The sequence below is a fragment of the Artibeus jamaicensis genome, unplaced genomic scaffold, assembly GCF_021234435.1.
Source record: "Artibeus jamaicensis isolate MK-2021 breed Jamaican fruit bat unplaced genomic scaffold, CSHL_Jam_final contig_332, whole genome shotgun sequence".
Taxonomy (NCBI): domain Eukaryota; kingdom Metazoa; phylum Chordata; class Mammalia; order Chiroptera; family Phyllostomidae; genus Artibeus; species Artibeus jamaicensis.
Window position 1 is genome coordinate 24,371,101 of NW_026521788.1, and position 21,291 is coordinate 24,392,391.

The window sequence follows — 21,291 nt, forward strand, 5'->3', positions numbered from 1 at the left end:
AGTTAAAATTACCACATTAACTAAAGCAATAAACGGATTTAATGCAATCCGTATCAAAATCCCAATGGCATTTTTCAAAGAAAAAATTCTCAAATTTGTGTTGAACCACTATGTAGCCAAAGCAATCCTGAGGAAAGAAGAACAAAGTCATAAATACCACACTCCTTGACTTCAAATTATACCACAGAGCCACAGTAATCAAAACAGCATAGTATTGGAAGAAGAACAGACACAGTCCAGTGGAATAGAATTAAGAACCCAGAAATAAATCCACAAATATATGGGCAACTAATTTTTGACTGAGCAGCCAAACATACAATGGAAAAAGGGGAAGCCTTTTCAATAAATGGTGGTAGAAAAATCAGAAAGCCACATACAAGAGAGTGAAACTAGACTGCTAACTGATACCACACACAAAAATTAAGATGGATTAAAGTCTTGAACATAAGACTTAAAACAGTAAAATACATAAAAGAAAACAGGCACTAAATTATGGACCTGGTCTTAGGGCTTTTTGTGAACTGGACTCCAAATGCAAGAGAAATAAAAGCAAAAATAAATGAGTGGAACTACACCAAACTAAAAAGCTTCTCCACAACAAAGGAAACCATCAACAAAACAAAAGGGAGAAGATACTTGCAAGCGATGCCTCTGAAAAGGGGCTAATGTCCAAAATATACAAGTAATTCATACAAGTCAAAAAAACAACCCAATTAAAAATGGGCAAAGGGCCCAAACAAACACTTCTCCAAAGAGGACATACAGATGGCCAACAGGCATATAAAAAGATGCTCAACATCACTAAGCATCACTAATACAGACATATTATGGAATCGTATACCTGAAATTTACATAGTGATTAAACAATGTTACCCCCAATAATTTTATTGAAGGAAAAAATAGCATGTATTAAGTGTCTGGCTGCATTTAGTGTGGTATAAGATGTAAAAGAGCCTCCTTAACTACCTATAGTGCTCCCTCCTGGCAGCTTACAGCAACCTAACAGGTATCCCCAAGATAAATGTATAGTGTACAAAGATAGAAGATTGAAACTGTTAACTCTTGTTTACATTCAACAAATACTGTCTACATATTCCATGACATTCTGTTAGGCTTCAGTAAATTTTCATTGGAGATAATGGAGAGTGTTAAATCCATAGTGAGTGTTGATAATGCAGTTTTGCTAAGAGATCACAGACTGTAGCACTGGGAAAGTAAAAGAATCCTGGGAGTATGGTCCCTGGAGCAGGAGCTTGGCATCTCTGTCTTTAAAACGCACGTTTTCTGGTCCCTACTGAATTAGAAAGTAGAAGGGAGCCAACAATAACAAGTCTTCCTGATGATTCTGATGCAAACCATTGACTTCGTCAAACCAGTGCTTTAAAGAGAGGGAAACTGAGACACAGAAAGAGCAGCTATGTCACAACTCATTCAATTTTTCAATCAAACGCGAGCAAGTGACTGGAGGACTGGTGAGTATGGCGAGTGTGCTGATGGAAGGAACAGAGGTCACCCTCACATGCTAATGCATCTTCCTTGGCAGGGCACAGCGTGGTAAGCGCATAGTATGACTACAAGAACAAATGGGTTGAAATTTCAAAGTGTATCTGGAAAGATTTCACAAAAAAGTGGAACTTACTAGATTTTACAACTCAGTTTCACCGAATCAGTAAGGGCTGCAATTCATTTTTACCACCGCCAACAAACTTCAGTTTGTTGCTCTTCCATCTGTCCAAACACCTCGTCTCCAAAACACGCTACGTCATTACTTCCTTAGGATAAATATACAGGTTCATTTTAGTGTAGCCTACTGAATATACAATGACCCACTCTATACATTTTCATTTATATATGTTTTATAAATGGATCATTCCGCTGAGCAGTTCCTCCTCCTTGAAGCTGCCCTCAGCGCCCGTGACTATTCCTGGATTTCCTTGTAGAAACCTGACTACTTTTCGGTCTCTTTTGCAGCATCCTCTTCCTCTGCCCACATCTTTGTGCCTGTCTGAGGTTCAACCTTGGATCTCATTTTCCATGGATGATCTTCCCCCCCCTCCCCCAGATCTATCTTGAACAGATTGCTTCATCCACCTCCTAACATCCATTTCCAGCACTTCTAGTGCATTAAATTCTTTCAGTATCACCAGTGTAGGTTTTTTTAAGTTAATCTTCACCGAAGGATATGTTTATTGATTTAGAGAGAGAGAAACATTGGTTACCTCCTGCATATGCCCCCACTAGAGATCAAACCCACAACCCAGGCATGTGCCCTGACCAGGATTCAAACCAGCAACCTTTTGGTGTAAGGGATGACACACCAACCAGTTGAGCCACCCAGCTAGGGCCATATTTTTGTTTTTAATTTCTAATAGCACATACTTTAGAAAAATAAGAAAATAGGAAAAAATTAACATCAGATATGGGAGAAGGGAGCCTAAAAGACTCCACAAGAAGCAATATCTAGATTATGAGACATTCTATAGGACAGATGACTGGGATTCTGGAACAAATGGGGGTAGGGGACCATTATAGATTTTAAAAACTTAAGAGTATGGTTCCTGTTTGAATCCCAACTGACTCAAACCAACAATACAAAGAAATTTTTTTAATAATTGGGGAAATTTAAATATGGAATGGGTATTAGATATGAAGGAATTATTACTAAGTTTTCAAAGTCATAGCAATAATATTACAATAATGGAAAATGGAAAGGTTCGTGTGTTAGAACTGCACACCAATATATAAATGAAATAAGAATGACCTTTGTATATATTTAAAAATTTTCATCATAAAAAGTTAAGGCAGGTTGACTGAAAACAGAAATGGGATAAGAAAAAAAAACCCTTCCATCCCGGGAATGCTTGTTTACAGGACCAAAGGGCTATCTGCCGAAAGTCCTTGACTCAAGCAATCAATCCTGGCAGCAGATCGGGGTTTATCTGCCCGCACGTCCTCTGTTGATTTGCAGCCCACACAAACGGCTTCTCCGGGACAGGAAATTGCAGGGTTTTGTTGTTTTCTGTCAAGAGCACTCTGACACTTCGCAGCACTGCCAGGCTGAGACAGCTCCTCTGTCCCAGAGTCATCGTCAGCTGCTGACATCAAATTGCAACTTCTGCTAATGGTCAGGTGGTCTGTGTTCTGCTAGCATTAGTGATCAAGTACCTACAAGTTCATGTCATTGGAAATCCCTTGCTAGCCATCGAACTCTGTGCTTGCAGGGACCACTTTTCCCTCTTGAAAACCCGTGACCGGCCAGCATCTGAGCCTTCATAAGCCCTAATGTTTAATTGAACGGAAACCCTTAGATAAACGACACCACAATAATTTGATTGTCACTTAGCATAGTAAAACAAATTGTGCTAAAATATTATGAAGATAAGTTTAAGGACTGCTTCCTAAAAATAATCATCATCTTTCTCAGTCACTAGAAATTGGGTTATCAGGGGAAGAAAGAAAGAGAAAAAGTATAGGAATAACAGAAGCCCAAAGCATCCGGTCAAGGTAAAATCAGGGGACAAAAGTTTTGGTTTCATTCAGATCCTTGTTTAATATAGGACTTAAAAACATACAAACAAAAACCTTTTCCCTACCCTTCTTTCTGTTCCTCACCTTAACATCATCTTCAGTAAGAGCGTGTGCCAGTTCTCAAAACCACGCACTGTAGAATGCTCAGGAGCTAGCAAACTTCAGGTCTGTAATTCCTACGACCACGTCTGGGGCATGTTATGTACTGGTCTCTATGTTCTCCCTCCCTTTTTATCCAAAAATGAAACTCTAGTAAAACGTGTCACTTACTTTCCAGTGTTGTCAATAAGGAGCAGTTCCTAATTTGAAGTTCCTACCCCTAGCTTAGTGTGAGAATTAATAAAATAAGTAATACTAAACTATTTTAAATTGGGGGAAGAGAGGCACCACGAAAACCTAAGATATTTATTGTTGCTTAAATTGATAAAAACACAAGTTAAACCTATTTCTTTAAGATGTTTTGAGACCAAAGATCATCATAAAAGACTTAGGAGCTTGCTATGAGAGAGTACCATCCCCATGCCACAGCCATCCTCACTACCTTTTTGTGCGCTCTTATAAACTACTTGACCTTCTGAACAAGGCATTTCTCAGTGACCAGCTCCAGCAACTGGGCTTTCTCCGGTCCTCTCACCGCAGCAGCGGCATGGCTGCAGCACCATGGAGTCAATTCCTAGAAGTCACGAAGTAAGATTTTGATGTGCATTTACAGTTCCCTTCTGGTTAAGATACGGGAGGCCTCGTGGCAAGGAATTCTCAAGTGAAAACAATAGGAGGATGAGGGGTTGTGAGTATTTTTTCCCCAAAGAAAAATATCAATAAAGTGACCCTGTCGACAGTGGAAAGCAGTGCTTCTGTGTGGGGTCAAGGCCAGAGCAATGGACACCTTATCTTACTCATCCTTTTCCTCCGATAAAGCCCCAACCAGCACTGAAAAGGCTTTCCTCACAAGAGTCTTGAGGCCTTTTAAAAAGTGCTCTGAGAAAGAAGGGGGACAAAGGGAAACTGAAATTAAGAGGAGTGTCCAGTCTGCTTCTGGTGGCTGACCCAGAAGGATGCCTCAGTTGCTGCTCCTCACCGGCCTCCTCATCACTATCACGCCTGCAGCACCGATGGGTGAGTCTAGCTAGCATCACGCACTCGGCATCCTGAACTTTTTGTTGTGTGAAATTGCTGTTATGTACAGATTATTAAGAGCTATATTCTAGTATCTGAAATACTGGGTCTACAATAGTGTAATAAAAGTCATTGATAACCTATGAAGATGTATTTTCAGAGAATTTGTTTCATGGTCCCCTTAGCCTCTTGCCTGGGCAGCCAAAATGTCCTTGGATCAGCCATTTCTAGCAGCTTCCCACTAGCTAAATGTTGCTTACGGTATGTGTGAAAGGAAGTCTAACCTCTTTATATTTAAGGCACTTTTATAGTTACAACTTCAAGAGCAAAAAAGGTGATGTTTAGAGTTGAGGATAGAGCTTTTTTCTTTAATGCTTCCAAGGGACTAATTGCGAGCCATAGCTCCATGAAAGGCACAGATCTGGTCAATTAAACTTCTTGGTCTTCGCATCTGAGAGCACGGCTTTGTGCACAGGCCGAGCGAGACTTACACTGTCTCCCTCCTCAGGCCGACACAAAACTGGCCAACAAGCTGAAGTTTCCATTCCAGTTACTAACAAATGTCTCCCTTTTCCCATAGAGTGTAAGTTCTAATTGGGAGAGGGTGAGAGGAGGTTGAGAGGAGAGCTCATTCCTCCTTGGCAGACTCCAGTAGCTCAGTTTTTCCTTGACCCTGAGTCAGGCCCCGCTCTAGCGCTGTTAAGACACACTAGAAATGGGCTTGAGACCCTAAGGACATGAAACTAAATGCAATGTTTTATCCTGGATGAAATCCTGGAACAGAGCCAAAGACAGTAAAATGAGGAATATCTAAATAAACTGTGTACTTAAGTTAATAATAATGTGTCAACATGGTTCATTAATTGTGGCAAAGGTACTGTGTATGATGGATCATAACCGGGAAAAGTAGGTGTAGGGTACATGGGCTCTCTTTGTACTATCTTCTCCATTACCCTCTAAATCTAAAGCTGTTTTTAAGTCTATGTAAAAAAGATAAGCTTGAGTGAAGGTTTTATTTTTTAATATTTTATTTATTTATTTTTAGAGAGAGGGGAAGGGAAGGGAAGGAGAAAGAGTGGGAGAAACATCAATGTGTGATTGCCTCTCATGTGTCCCCTACTGGGGACCTGGCCAGCAACCCAGGAATGTGCCCTGACTGGGAATCGAACCAGTGAGCCTTTGCTTCATAAACCCGTACTCAATCCACTGAGCTACACCAGCCATGGATTGAGTTAAATTTAATCACCCAGCATCTGCTGCCCACAACTAACCAATAGTCTCCTAAGCAAAAGTCGTCCCCCCCTCAACCTCCCTCACTTTCCCAGTCTCTCTCCTTTCTTCCTCCAGCCGCCCCAAGGGGCCTTCGGTGCGTGCCAATCACACGCGAGCTCCCTTCCCAGATTTCCTCCCCTCCCCCACCCTGCCCCACGCCTCGCTCCGCCCCCAGCCCTTCTAGGAGGTGTGACTCTTGGCCCAAAGAAAGATAAAAGGGTAACTCCGGGTGTCTGTAGTGAGGGATAGGGGAATGCTTGCCCTGGGAAGAGAGGGGACAAAGGAGAAGAGGGGGGTGAAGTGGGGAACCGAGTGGGAGAGTAGAGAAGACAGGGAGGGGAGAGGGAAGGGAAGAGAGGGGCGTCCAGGACTGAGCCCGGTGGGAGGGGCAGCATCCAGGGCAAGCCCTCTGGAGGGCTGGGGATTCTGGTTCTGCAAACCCGGGGACGAAAGTGCTGGGATGTTCACATTACCCTCGGCCCCCGCGCCTGGCCACCACGAGGTGCGGAGCCTGGGGTGCACAGAAGTCCCCGCGTCCCCAGTGTGGGGACCCCAGAAGGGCGGCCTGCTGGATAACTGGCAGGCAGAGGTCCTGGCAAAGGCACAGGAGTTCTCTGTCAGGCCGAGGCCCCGTGACTCGACCTTTGAAAAGAAACCACAGGGATGTTCTCTCTGAAGCTCCCCCGTCTGAGGCGCGTGCGCCTGTCAGCAGTTTAGGAGGCCGCGCGCACAATGCCGAGTCCCGGGCTCCGCGCTGAGAGGCCGGAAACGGGAGTCAACAGGTCACTAAAGGATTGAATTAACTGCCTTAAAAGAGGGTGGAGGTGAGTGGGTACATTTAATGTTAGGAATATTGGGGGGAATAACTTTAAAAATATATTATTTTTTACAGGAATTAGTAGGAAACTTTGTCCTGTTTGTTCCATATCTCCCCTACAGCAGAAAAGGAAGTGAACTTTTAACAGACAGCACAAGAAATTATAGTTAAATTTAAGGAAAAACATTATAAATCATGAAACAGTTATTGAGGGAAGTTTGGGAATTTCTGTAAAAGCCATTAAAATGGTTGAGTATCTAACCATTTCTTATAAAGTTAGAGCCAAGGAAAAGAACCAAACAAATATTTCAATGAATCTATAATCACCTGTGAAATCGCCCTGGAAACCCACAGCTGGGAGAGCAGATGAGGGAATTTTTCCCTTTGAAGAGGAGTCTGTCTGAGGACATTCCTTCCCCTGGGGACACTGAGCTTTGATCTAGGGCATCCTTGTGATGCCCCCGGGACATTCTCAAGGAGAGGGTTGCTCCGCCAAGTGCAACTCCGCAAGTGTGTTGTTTCCAGAAAGCGCAGCACCCTACTTATTTCCTGCCCCGAACTGCCACGTGCTCTCTGGGGCCTCGGGCGGGAGGCTGCACCCTCCTCTACACGCTGGTGAAGTGTAGAGAGTAAACTTGAGTTTGAAATGTAGACTGGAAAAATCCAACATACTTTCTAGACAGCTTAGACTCTGTGACCACACCCCACCTGCATTTAATTAGTGTGCGTTATCAGCTAAAACCAAATCTCCTGCCCACAGCCTGTGCTGGCTTAGTGTGAGTTCCCCGCCTGCAGTGCCGGTTCAGTCAGCTTGACACGGGTAAGGATGATGGCACTCCCTGGCCAGTGCTCCTTTCTGGAATTTCTTGGTTTTATAGCTTCTTTATACAGACAACGTGCCTACATTAATTCAATGTTTTCCTGAAGTTGAGGGAAGCAGGGAGAATGTTGGGAATACTGATGTCGTTAGTCGTTAAAATATTTTTGATGAGATGCTTGTCCCTGCGGGGTGCACACTAGGAATGCGTACCAGAAAAATTCCACCCCATTAGACACAGTGATGCCCTGGCCAGTTGCGAATATACAAAGTTCGCGATATTTTCAATGAGCTGTTGGCACATACTCACTCTGAGACTGTCTTCGGTGACCACTTGCCAGTGTTCCGTGTGTTTCCCAATGGCTGACTTGTGCCAGAGGCTGTTTCTTTTTCAGTGGGATGAGTTCCTCACATTCAGTATCAAGTCAAACTTTCCACTAGTGCAAAATTCCAGGTGCAATTTTGCTTACAAATGACTATCCAAATACTTTTCGAAAATTTCCAAAGATGCGCAGCTTACCACACTGTGATACCTTTCCATTACTAGACAGCTGAACAAAATTTGCTTCCCCGTAACAATTTATTCTTGATCCTGTAACTGAATACCTAACTCCTCTTCGACAAGCCCAATCCAGACGTTTGAAAAGTAACATGCACATTCTCCAGTCTTCTTTAAACTGCAGTTCTCAGCTTCTTCCCGAGTAGATTATTTAAGGCTTCCTTTCACGCTTAGTCACCTTCCTCTGGATTCCGAATTTATTCACTGCTTCCAGGAAGGATCGCCTCCAGGTGTGAACGTGACACTCAAAATACTGTCTGCCATACTGTCTGTCCGAGCAGAGTTCAGCGAGACTGCAACCCTAACCTCCCTTCTTCTGAACAACTCTCCTTCCATCAGTTGGTTTCTGTGGGTAACGTTTAGTCCAATGCTAACGCTAAACCTTAGATAGATTTGAAATAATTTTGTAAAAGGCATTTGGGAGACATGTTTAAGTCAGCTTGGGGAATCTTAAACAGCTACTTTTGGGGACTTTAGATTATTTCTTTCTGAACCCCAGATAGCCAAAATGCTAGACCTAGAAGGTGGGCTCAGGCAGTTTGTCTCAGGGATCAGATGTATCACACCCTGTGAAGTGCTCTCTCCACTTCCAGCTCTAGATCCTTGTTCTGCTTACATCAGTCTGAATGAGCCCTGGAGGAACACTGACCACCAGTTTGAAGAGTCTCAAGCCCCCCCTCTGTGTGACAACCACGTGGACGGGGAGTGGTACCGCTTCACAAGCATGGCAGGAGATGCCATGCCCACCTTTTGCATACCAGAAAACCACTGTGGAACCCATGCGCCTGTCTGGCTCAATGGCAGCCACCCTCTAGAGGGTGATGGCATTGTGCAGCGCCAGGCCTGTGCGAGCTTCAACGGGAACTGCTGCCTCTGGAACACCACCGTGGAGATCAAGGCTTGCCCTGGAGGCTACTATGTGTATCGCCTGACCAAGCCCAGTGTCTGCTTTCATGTCTACTGTGGTCGTGAGTATCTTCCCTGTGCTCCTGGTCCTCCTGCACAGGACATCGAAAAGAAAAGCGCTATGTGAAACTCAGGCGTGGTCGTATCCCAGAGGCTGAGTAACGTGGATTTAGAGCCACATATACCTCTGGATTGTGATTTTTGAGGTCTCTTCTTAAATTTCTGAAACATTCCTAGAGAATAGAAAGGGAAAGGAGCTATGACTTTGATCATTTTTGTTTATTTTGTCTTCATTTCATTCAAACAAAGCATCAGAAAACGAACTCAAAACACTAATTTGAAAGAACGTAAGCATCCGTATGTTCACCGCAGCATTATTTACAATTGCCAGGATATGAAAGCAGCCCAAGTCCATCAATAGATGAGTGGATAAAACAACTATGGGACATTTACTCAATGGAATACTACTCGGCCTTAAAAAAGAAGTTTTACCCTTCACAACAGTGTGGAAGGACCTGGAGAACATTATGCTAAGTGAAACAAGCCAGTCAGAGAAAGACAAATACCATATGATTTCACTTATATATGGAATCTAATGAACAAAGTGAACTAACAAGCAAAATAGAGACAGACTCATAGATGGCAGGTTAACAGTTGAGTGTGGCAGGGGCGAGAGAGGTTAGGGATGGAGGGATTGAGCAGAAAGGAAGAAGGAGTCACAGACCCCACAACAGTGTGGTGATGTGGGCGGGGGGGAGAATATAAGGGAACTGAATACTAATGGAAAAATACAATAAATTTTTGTAAAAGAAAATGAAATGATGATTTAGGTTATCTAAGTAGTGTATAACCTTTTTAAGTATGGAGGACCCCTTTTTAAAATATATATTAGCCATCTATGTGATAGCATTGTGCTTAGTATCCACTGATTTTTTAAAATCATATGGGGAAAACTACTTTAGGTTAATAATACTTTTAAATAAATTTTTGTGTTACAGTCCCCTATCAAAATCTATATACATTTAAAAAAGTGTGCATAGGAAAAGTAGGAGGTAATGTTTGTTTAATCTATAGCTCATGCTTGGCAAGGTTTTAGATTTGCAGAAACTCTGTGACCAGACAAGAGCCTGTGGATCTGAAGTTGGAAATCACTGATCTGAATGACAAGTACATCCCTGGGTTGTGTCTCTTTCTACGGGGTTTATGTAATCATTGAACAGTGTGATTTCTCGGGGTTTTTTTTTAATTGTGGTTTAGATTTCGCATATGAGTGAAATCATATAGTATTTGTCTTTCTCTGACAGGCTCATTTCACTTAGCATAATGTTCTCCAGGTCCATCCATACTGTCTCGAAGGGTAAAATTTTTTCTTTTTTGCAACCAAGTTGTATTCCATTGTGGAGACTTCTCTTGGTGTTGGCTAGAAGCTAGTAGGTTGAATTCATGAAGGAGTGTGTCCGCTGGTCCTGTCCCTCACAGAAGCCATCTGTGTCCTTCCGCAGATTTTTACGACATCTGCGATGAGGACTGCCACGGCAGCTGCTTGGGCACCAGTGAGTGCACATGTGCTCCGGGCACCATGCTGGGCCCTGACCAGCAGACCTGCTTCGGTAAGAAACTAACCTTGAAGTGGAAACAGGCCACTAAGATCAAAGGGACGAATGACAAACTCCCTGACTCAGAGCTCCATCGTTTTTCTGGTTTGTGTCTCTGAACACCTGGAATGGTGTTTGCCTTTTTGGTTCATAACTAAAGCTTCAAGGCAATTTTACACCATGTTCAGAAACAGTCGGGAACAGCGCCGTGCAGCTCAGGAGTCAGTAGCCAGGTGTGATTACCAGGCTCTGGAAATGGGACTACTTTGGAGATCTGAACTTGAAGTTTACTTAATTTTATTTATTTATTTTTTTGAGTTTGTTTCCCCAAGTTTTATTTATTTTTTAATTATATATTTTTATTTTATTAATTATGCCATTACATTTGTTCTATTTCCCCCCCTCCATTCCCCTCCACCCTGCACGACCCTCACCCACCATTCCCTCCCCCTTTAGTTCATGAACATGTGTCTCAAGTTCTTTGGATTCTGTATTTCCCCTACTATTCTTACCCTCCCCCTATCTATTTTCTATCTACTGTCTATGCTACTTATTTTCTGTACCTTCACCCCCCTTCTCCTTCTCCCACTCCCCTGTTGCTAACCCTCCATGTGATCTTCATTTCTATGTTTCACTCCTGATGTAGCTGTCCTCTTAATTTGCTTTTGTTTTAGGTGTGGTTGTTAATAACTGTGAGTTTGCTGTCCTTTCACTGTTCATCTTTTTTTATCTTCTTTTTCTTAGATAAGTCCCTTTAACATTTCATATAACAAGGGCTTGGTGATGATGAATTCCTTGAACTTGACCTCATCTGAGAAGCACTTTATCTGCCCTTCCATTCTAAATGAAAGCTTTGCTGGCTAGAGCAATCTTGGATGTAGGTTCTTGGTTTCCATGACTTGGAATACTTCTTTCGAGCCCCTTCTTGCCTGTAAGGTCTCTTTTGAGAAATCAGCTGACAGTCTGATGGGAACTCCTTTGTAGGTGATTGTCCCCTTATCTCTTGCTGCTTCTAGGATTCTCTCCTTCATTTTAATCTTGGCTAATATAATGATGATGTGCCTTGGTGTGTTTCTTCTTGGGTCCAACTTCTTTGGGACTCTCTGAGCTTCCTGGATTTCCTGGAAGTCTATTGCCTTTGCCAGATTGGGGAAGTTCTCCTTTATTATTTGTTCAAATGAGGTTTCCACTTGTTCCTCTTCTTCTTCCCCTTCTGGTACCCCTATAATCTGGATGTTGGAACGTTTAAAGATGTTCTGGAGGTTCCTAAGCCTCTCCTCATTTTTTTGAATTCTTGTTTTTTTATTCTTTTCTGTTTGGTCATTTTTTTCTTCCTTCTGGTCCACTCCCTTGATTTGAGTCCCAGTTTCCTTTCTATCACTATTGGTTTCCTGTGTATTTCCCTTCATTTCAATTAATTTAGCCTTCATTTGTTCCTCTAATTAGTGACTAAAATCAACCAGTTCTATGAGTATCCTGATCACCAGTGTTTTGAACTGTGCATCTGAAAGTTTGACTATTTCTTCATCACTTAGATTTATCGGCTCTGGGGCTCTGAGTTGTTCTTGAGCCATGTTTTGATCTGTCCGTGCCCGTTAGGTATGAGGAGAGGAGCCTTAGGTGTTCACCAGGGCGGGGCCACCCAGGTCGCTGGTTTGTGACACTGTATGCGGGGGCGGAGTCAGAGAGGAAGCAATGGCGGCCCTCTCCGCTCACCCAGTCTACCTCACCACTCGCCCCCGCCTGGTTATCTGAGCACAAATGTGCGATGCCGCAGCCTTGTGCCACCGCAGGGGCCTGCGCATCTGTCTTAATGCTCACCTCTTCACTGGTTTATCTGTGTGCAAATGCGCGACCTACCACAGACAGCCAGCCGCACCTCTTCCCTGGGTCTGCCCGTAGCTAGCCAGCACCTGGGATTCGTGCCCTCGGCTGCCTGTGCACTGCCCCGGTCGGGGGATCTTTTTTGCTGGACCCACTCCGCTGTTGGCTTCACCCCTCTCACTGGTTTAGCTGAGCGGTTGATTGTTTTCGGCTCCATATTCGATTTTCTGAATGGTTTGGTTACGTTTATTGTTGTTAAAACTTTGTTGTTTTTAGGTTTGGTTGTGCGAGGACACAAAGTGTTCCCACCTACGCCTCCATCTTGGTGGAAGTCCTCTGAAGTTTACTTAATTTTGTTTTAAAAATTGACACTTGATTCAGTCATTGGAAAACTGAAAGTGTTTGGGAAAACTTGAGTAGCCAACTGTAAATTTTATGACTCTATACAGAAAAAATATATTTCTCATGAAAATTTAACATCCAAATTGAGACATGCTATATAAGTATGAAATACACACTGAATTTCGAAGACTAGTTTAAAAATGTAAAATATGTCAATAATTTTTAAAAAGAGTACATATTGAAGTGAAATAGTATGGATATACTGGATTAAATAAAATATATTATTAAAATTAATTGTATCAATTTCTGTTAAGAAATTTTTAAGTATTACTACTAGAAAATATTTAATTGTGTGGCTTTCTTTGTGTTTCTGTTGGACAGTTGGGTCTAGAATTGTCTAAGGACATCCTCCTACAGCTTTGTGAATATAATTTTGGTTTCTCTAAGTAGCATGAAAGGGGAGTCAGACTACTTGCAGGAGATCCAGAGTTGTTGAACTGCATACATGCTCTGGTTCTGTTGTCTGGAATTGGAAGAAAATAGAGTTGGAAAACCCAAGGTTGAAGATAACCTCTTTTCCCTTTAATGTGATGAATGTTTTTGTGTGCAGACTCCAGTGGATCTAGAACAAAATCCTCACACAGGGACATTTTTTTCGTTGCTTTTTTTAGAGAGAGAAGGAGGGAGAGTGAGAAACATTGGCGTTAGAGAGAAGCATTGATTGTTGCCCCCCTGCATGGGAGGACTGGTAGTAGGTCATAGGTGCAGACCAGGGATGTAGGCACCCAGACCAGGGAATCTCATGCATGTGGGCAGGGCGCTAAACCCTGCAGCCTAGATATGTGGCCTGACCAGGAATCAAACCTGCAACCTTTCAGTTATGGAACAATGCTCTGACCAGCTGAGCCACACTTGTCAGGGCTTGGCTTTATTTTAAGGCAGGACTTCTTCATTTATTTCTCTTCACTATGTTTTTTAAGTATAATTGGCATATAATATTACATTAGTTTCACATGTACAACATAGAGATTTGACATTTATATACCTTACAATGTGATCACCACAAGTAGTCTGATTCATTTATTTCTTTGCCTTTATTTTAACATAACTTTGAATAGATAATATATTTAAATAGTACCTAAATGCAACAGCATGAAAGGTATACAGTGAAATGTTTAACTCTCCCATTTGTTCCATTTCCTACCCACCCCATTCAAAGTAAAATCTTGGATTATTTTCTGTTTTAAAAATAGATTTTATTGCCCTGGCTGGTGTGGCTCAGTGGATTAAGTGCCATCCTGTGAACCAAAGAGTCACAAATTCGATTCCCAGTCAGGGCACGTACCTAGGTTGCGGGCCAGGTCCCCAGTTAGGGGTGCATGAGAGGCAACCACACCTTGATGTTTCTCCCCTCTTTTTCTCCCTCCTTTCCCTTCTCACTAAAAATAAATAAATTAAATATTTAAAATATATGTATTATTGATTATGCTATTACAGTTGACCCAATTTTTCCCCTTTGCCCCACTCCACCTGCTACCCCCATTCCTATCAGCAGTGCCCCCCTTAGTTATGTCCATAGGTCTTGCATACAAGTTCTTTGGCTACTCTATTACCTATACTGTTCTTAACTGTCTATTTAGTACCTAACAATTTGTGCTTCTTTTTAAAAATATATATATTTTATCGATTATACTATTACAGTTAACCCATTTTTTCTCCCCTTTATTCCCCTCACCCTGTACCCCCCAACCCACCAGCATTCCCCCACCTTAGTTCATGCCCATGGACTGTACATGTAAATTCTTTGGCTTCTCCATTTCCCATGCTATTCTTAACCTCCCCCCTGTTTATTTTGTACCTACCATCTATGCTACTTATTCTCTGTACCTTTTCCCCCTCTCTCTCCCTTCCACTCCCCCACTGATAACTCTCCATGGGATCTCCATTTCCGTGATTCTGTTCATGTTATAGCTGTTTGTGTAGTTCATTTTTCTTTTTGTTTTTTGGGGTTCAGTTGGTAGTTGAGTTTGTTGCCATTTTACTGTTTGGTTTTTTATCTTCTTTTTCTTAGATAAATCCCTTTAACATTTCATAGAATAAGGGCTTGGTGATGATGAATTTCTTTAACTTGACCTTATCTGGGAAGCACTTTATCTGCCCTTTCATTCTAAATGATAGCTTTGCTGGATAGAGTAATCTTGGATGTATGTTCTTGCCATTCATGACTTGGAAGACTTTTTTCCAGCCCTTTCTTGCCTACAAAGTTTCTTTTGAGAAATCAGCTTATAGGCTTATGGGAACTCCTTTGTAGGTAACTCTCTCCTTTTCTCTTGCTGCTTTTAAGATTCTCTTCTTGTCTTTAGTCTTGGCTAATGTAATTATGATGTGCCCTGGTGTGTGCTTCCTTGTGTCCATTTTCTTTGGTTCTCTCTGAGGTTCCTGAACTTCCTGGAAGTCTACTTCCTTTGTCAGATTGGGGAAGTTTTCCTTCATTATTTTTTCAAATAAGTTTTCAATATCTTGCTCTTCCTCTTCTCCTTCTGGCATGCCTATGATTCGGATGTTGGAATATTTAAAGTTGTCCTGGAGGTTCCTAAGCCTCCCTTCATTTTTTTGAGTTCTTGTTATTTCATTCTGTTCCAGTTGAATGTTTCTTTCTTCCTTCTGCTCCAAACCATTGATTTGAGTCCCAGTTTTCTTTCCTTTGCTGTTTGTTCCCTTTATTTCACTTTTCATAGCCTTTGCTTCTTTCTCTATTTTGTGAGCATACTCAATTATTTCTGTGAGCATCCTGATTACCAGTGTTTTGAACTGTGCATCTGATAGGTTGGTCGTCTCTTCATCGCTTAGCTGTATTTTTTCTGGAGCTTTGATATGTTCTTTCATTTGGGCTATTTTTTTTTTCTGTCTTGGCATGCTGGTTATATAATACAGGGCAGAGGCTTAGGTACTTGCCTGGTCAGAGCAACCCTGGTCTCTCCATTGTGGTGCTGTATGTAGGGGAGGGGTCCAAGAAGGAACAGTGCTGCCTTCTCAGCTCTCTTCTGCTTTCAGTCACTTCCTCCAACACCCACAAGTAAATTGGGTCCTTCTGGTGCTGATTCCTGGGTGGGTGGTTTTGTGTATGTGCTGGGACCCTGAGGGTTTCTCCAACAAACTCTCCTGTGAAGCTGGGAGTTTCTCGTGCCACCACAACACCCACAGATCTTTTTCAGTCAGAGGTTTGCAGTTCTATTTCCCCATGCTGGAACCCTGTATTGCACAGTGTGTCTTGCTCCCCGTTTGTTCCTCCCGGTTTACCTGCAGGCAAATGTGGGACCACCAACTCCATCAGGGGCCAGTTTGCCCCAGCTTGCCCAGTCCGCCAGCCACCACCTTGCCACGATTCTTCTCTACACTGTATGCCTGTCCCTGCTCCTCTTACTGGTCTGAATGAATGTTTCTTCTTTAACTCCTTGGTTGTCAGACTTCCATACAGTTCGTTTTTTGTCAGTTCTGGTTGTTTTTGTTTTTAAATTTGTTGTTGTCCTTCTTTTGGCTTTGCAAGGAGGCAAAGTGTATCTATCTGCGCCTCCATCTTGGCTGAAAGTCCAATTTGCACTTCTTAATCCCTGCACCTTTCCCCCTATTTTCCTCTTTCCTCCCCCCAGTTGATAACCCTCCAAATGATCTCCATAGCTATAATTCTGTTCCTGTTGTTTGTTTGCTTAGTTTATTTGGGTTCAATTATTGATAGTTGTGAATTTATTGCCATTTTAATGTTCATTAATGTTCATCATTTTTTTAATTGTTTTTCAACTACAGTATTCTGTCTTTACTCCCATCTCAGCCTACCCCCCACCGTGTCCCCCATCTCCCTCCCATTTCCACCCCCCTTAGTTGTTGTCCATGTGTCCTTTATACTAGTTCCTGTAAATCCTTCCCCTTTCTCCCCTGAAATTCCCTCCCCTCTCCCCTCTGTTCCCCTGTCCCCCTGTTCTCTATTTCAGTGTCGTTGTTTTTATTTTGCCTGCTTGTTTGTTTTGTTGTTTAGCTTCCTGTTAAAGGTGAGATCATATGGTATTTGTCTTTCACTGCCTGGCTTATTTCACTCCGCATAATGCTTTCCAATTCCATCCAAGCTGTTGCAAAGGGTAGGAGCTCCTTCTTTCTTTCTGCTGCATAGAATTCCATTGTGTATATGTACCATAATTTTTTGATCCATTCATGTACTGACGGGCACCTAGGTTGCTTCCAGCTCTTGGCTATTGTAAATTGTGCTGCTATGAACATTGGGGTGCATAGGTTCTTTTGGATTGGTGTTTCAGGGTTCTTAGGATATAATCCCAGCAGTGGAATTGCTGGGTCATAAGGCAGGTCCATTTTTAGTTTTCTTAGAAAATTCCATACTGTTTTCCATAATGGTTGTACCAGTCTGCATTCCCACCAACAGTGAACCAGGGACCCCTTTTCCCCACAACCTCTCCAACATTTGTTGTTTGTTGCTTTGTTTATGATAGCCATTCTGACTGGTGTAAGGTGGTATCTCATTGTGGTTTTAATTTGCGTCTCTCTGATAGCTAGCAATATTGAGCATCTTTTCATGTTTCTCTGGATCCTCTGTATGTTCTCCTTGGAGAAGTGCCTGTTCAAGTCCTTTGCCCATTTTTTAATTGGATTATTTGTCTTCTTAGAGTGGAGTCGTGTAAATTCTTTGTATATTTTGGAGATTAAACCCTTGTCTGAGGTATCATTGGCAATTATGTTTTCCCATACAGTTGGTTGTCTTTTTATTTTAATACTATTTTCTTTAGCCATGCAGAAGCTTTTTATTTTGATGAGATCCCATTTGTTTATTCTTTCCATTATGTCCCTTGCTCTAGGGGACATATCAGTAAAAAAGTTGCTGCGTGAAATATCTGAGATTTTCTTGCCAATGTTCTCCTCCAGGATTTTAATGGTTTCACAGCTTATATTTAAGTCTTTTATCCACCTTGAATTTATTTTGGTGTATGGTGTAAGTGAGTGCTCAAGTTTCATTTTTTTGCACGTAGCTGTCCAGTTCTCCCAACACCATTTGTTGAAGAGGCTATGTTTACTCCATTTTATGTTACTGTCCCCTTTGTCAAATATTAATTGACTGTAGAGAGTTGGGTTGATTTCTGGGCTCTCTGTTCTGTCCATTTGTCTATGTGCCTGTGTTTATGCCAATACCATGCTGTTTTGATTACAGTGGACTTCTAATACAATTTGATATCAGGTACTGTGATTCCTCCTACTTTGTTCTTCTTTCTCAAAATAGCAGCTGCTATTCAGGCTTGTTTATGATTCCATATAAATTTTTGAAGTGTTTGTTCTATGTCTGTGAAATATGCCATTGGTAGGTATGGCATTGAATCTGTACATTGCTTTGGGTAGTATGGATATTTTGATGATGTTAATTCTTCCAATCCATGAACACAGTATACATTTTCATTTGCTTGTGTCTTCCTTGATTTCTTTCTTCAGTGTTGTGTAGTTTTCTGCATACAGTTCTTTTACCTCCTTGGTTAGGGTTATTCCCAGATATTTCATTTTTGTTTTTGCTATGTTGAATGGTATTTTTTCTTGATTTCTGCTTCTGCTGATTTATTGTTAGTATATAGAAATGCCTTTGATTTCTGGATATTGACTTTGTAACCCGCTGTTTTACCAAATTTATTTATTAGTTCGAGCAGTTTTTGAGTAGAGTCTATAGGATTTTCCATGTACACTATCATGTCATCTACAAACAATGACAGTTTTGTTTCCTCCTTTCCAATTTGGATGCCTTTTATTTCCTTTTCTTGTCTGATAACTAAAACTTCCAGTACTATATCGAATAGAAGTGGTGAAAGTGGACATCCTTGTCTTGTCCCTGATCTTAATGGAAAAGATTTTAGTTTTTGCCCATTGAGTTTTCTTATATAATTCCCTATAGCATTTTATGTAATAATGACTTGGTTATGATGGACTCCTTTAGCTTTACCTTGTCTTGGAAGCAATTTATCTGCCCTTCAATTCTAAATGATAGCTTTGCTGGATAGAGTAATCTAGGTCCTTGTCTTTCACCACTTTGAATATTTCTTGCCAGTACCTTCTTGCCTGCAAAGTTTCTTTTGAGTAATCAGCTGACAACTGCTTTGTAGGTAACTCTGCTATTCTCCTGCTTCTTTTAAGATTATCTTTTATCTAAAAAAAAACCCAAAGACACTGAAATAGAGAACAAGGGGACAGCGACCAGAGGGGAGAGGGAAGGGAATTTAAGGGGAAAAAGGGGGAGGGATTTGGAGGAACAAATATGAAGGACACAGGGACGAGAACTAAGGGGGGTGGAAATGGGAGGGAGGTGGGGAGCAAGGGGTGGGGGAGGCTGGGATGGGAGAAATAGACAAAAAAAACTGTACTTGAAAAATAACTAAATAAAATTAATTTAAAAAACATAAAAAAAAGATTATCTTTTATCTTTACCTTTAGCATTTTAATTATGATGTGTCTTAGTGTGGTCTTCTTTGGATCCAGCTTGTTTGGAACCTCCTGTACTTCCTAGATTTGTATGTGTATTTTCTTCACCAAATTAGGGAAGTTTTCTTTTATTATTTTTTTAAATAAGTTTTCAGTTTCTTGCTCTTCCTCTTCAGATGTTGATACATTTAAAGATGTCCCAGCCCTGGCTGGTATAGCTCAGTGTATTGAGCATGGGCTTGCAAACTAAGGGGTCGAGGTTCAATTCCCAGTCAGGGCACATGCCTGGGTTGCAGGCCAGTTCCCAGTGGGGGACACAGGAGAGGCAACCATACATTCATATTTCCCTCCCTCTCTCCTTCCCTTCCCCTTTAAAAATAAATGAGTAAAATCTTAAAAAAAAAAAAGATATCCCAGAGGTTCCTAAACCTTTCCTTATTTTTTTAAGTTATTTTTTCTTCTCACTATTCTGATTGAATGATTTTTCTTTTCTTGTGTTTCAAATTGTTGTTTTGATTCTTGGCTTCATCCTCACCACTGTTTGTTCCCTATAGATTTTTCTTTATTTCACTTGATGCAACCTTCATTTCTGCCTGGGTCTTTTTTATAGCATTGAAGTACCCAGTGAATTCCTGGAGCATCCTGATAACCAGTGTTTTGAACTATACATCTGATAGGTTGCTTATCTCCATTTTGCTTAGTTCTTTTTTGGGAGTTTTGTTCCGTTCTTTCATTTGGGCCATGTTTCTTTGTCTCTTCATTTTGGGAGCCTCCCTGTGTTTGTTTCTGTGTATTAGGTAGAGCTGCTTTGACTCCCTGTCTTAGCGTACCTGTTAAGTTGTATGGGGCTGAGACTTAGGTAATCTCCAGGGCAGGGCAACCCGTGTCACTGCTCTGTTTGTGAGTAGGCTCACAGAGAGGACAGTGCCACTGCCTAGCCTCTGGAGTTTTCCCCAGAGGGAGCTGTCTCCTGGGACTCACACTTTATGTTTTCTTTGTATACCACTGGTCCCCTTCCAGCTGTTACCCTGGTGCTGAATCTAGGGTGAGTCTGCATGAGTCCTAAGTCCATTGCAGGCCCTTCATGAGGATGCACTTTCTTCCACTGCCCCAACACCCACTGGTTTTTACAGTAAGAAGTATTGAGGGTTATCTTCCTGGTGCTGGGACCCTGGGCTGGGTGGTCTGGACTGGGGCTGGGATCCCTCACTCCTGAGGTGTCCTTTCCATTTTTAATCCACCACATATGGATGTGGGACTGCCCATTCCCATCTCCACGCCTCGTCACATCTCCACCCTTCCCAAGTATCTGGATGAGTGTGGTTTCTTTAAATCCTTGGTTGTTGGACTTCCACACTGCTTGATTTTCTCATAATTCTGAGTTTTATTTGTATTGTAGAGTAGCAGTATTTTTTGCTATTGCTGTGCGCAGAGGCGAGGTGTGTTTACCTACACCTCCATCTTGCCCAGAAGTCTCTTGTATTATTTTCTTTCTTTTTTTTAATAATCTTTTTAAAAGACTAATAGCTCCCTGTTTCTTAAAAGCCTAATTTTTAAAAAAATATTTATTTATTTATTTATCTTTAAAGGGGAAGGAGAGAGGGAGAGAAACATCAGTGTATGGTTGCCTCTAGTGCATCCCCTGCTGGGAACTGGCCTGCAGGGAACTGGCTTGCAACCCAGGCATGTGCCCTGACTGGGAATTGAACCTTGATCCTCTGGTTCGCAGGCCTGCGCTCAATCCACTGAGCTACACCAGCCAGGGCTCTTGTATTATTTTCTTACATGTGTTTCCAGGCTTTCTTCAGAGAGATATAAAAACCCAAGTATGTATGTATATATATATATATATATATATATATATACACACACACACACACATATATACACACACACATGTATATATGTATACATATATTTATTTATTTATTGCTCCCCTTTTTTACACCAAAGGTTGAATATCATACACATCATCCATGTTTCTTGCTTAACAATTTATCTTGGACGTCTTTGCCTATCCATACACAGGGAGAAGTCCCAGTTCCTAACTGTG

The 21,291-nt window shown here is 41.8% G+C and overlaps 1 protein-coding gene across 3 annotated transcripts in view; it reads left to right on the forward strand.

Annotated features, from left to right (window-relative positions):
- The first annotated feature begins 4,478 nt into the window (after nucleotides 1-4,478).
- OIT3 (oncoprotein induced transcript 3) overlaps nucleotides 4,479-21,291 on the forward strand; it is a 32,692-nt gene continuing 15,879 nt past the window's right edge. The window contains exons 1-3 of one of the 3 annotated variants that reach the window (XM_037130562.2): nucleotides 4,479-4,644; nucleotides 8,703-9,077; nucleotides 10,518-10,625. In XM_037130562.2, coding sequence (XP_036986457.2) covers nucleotides 4,584-4,644; nucleotides 8,703-9,077; nucleotides 10,518-10,625 — 544 coding nt within the window. In that variant the 5' untranslated portion in view covers nucleotides 4,479-4,583. Of the gene's footprint in view, nucleotides 4,645-6,503; nucleotides 6,741-8,702; nucleotides 9,078-10,517; nucleotides 10,626-21,291 lie in introns of those variants that run through there. The other 2 variants (XM_037130563.2, XM_053664013.1) reach the window with 2 other exon arrangements.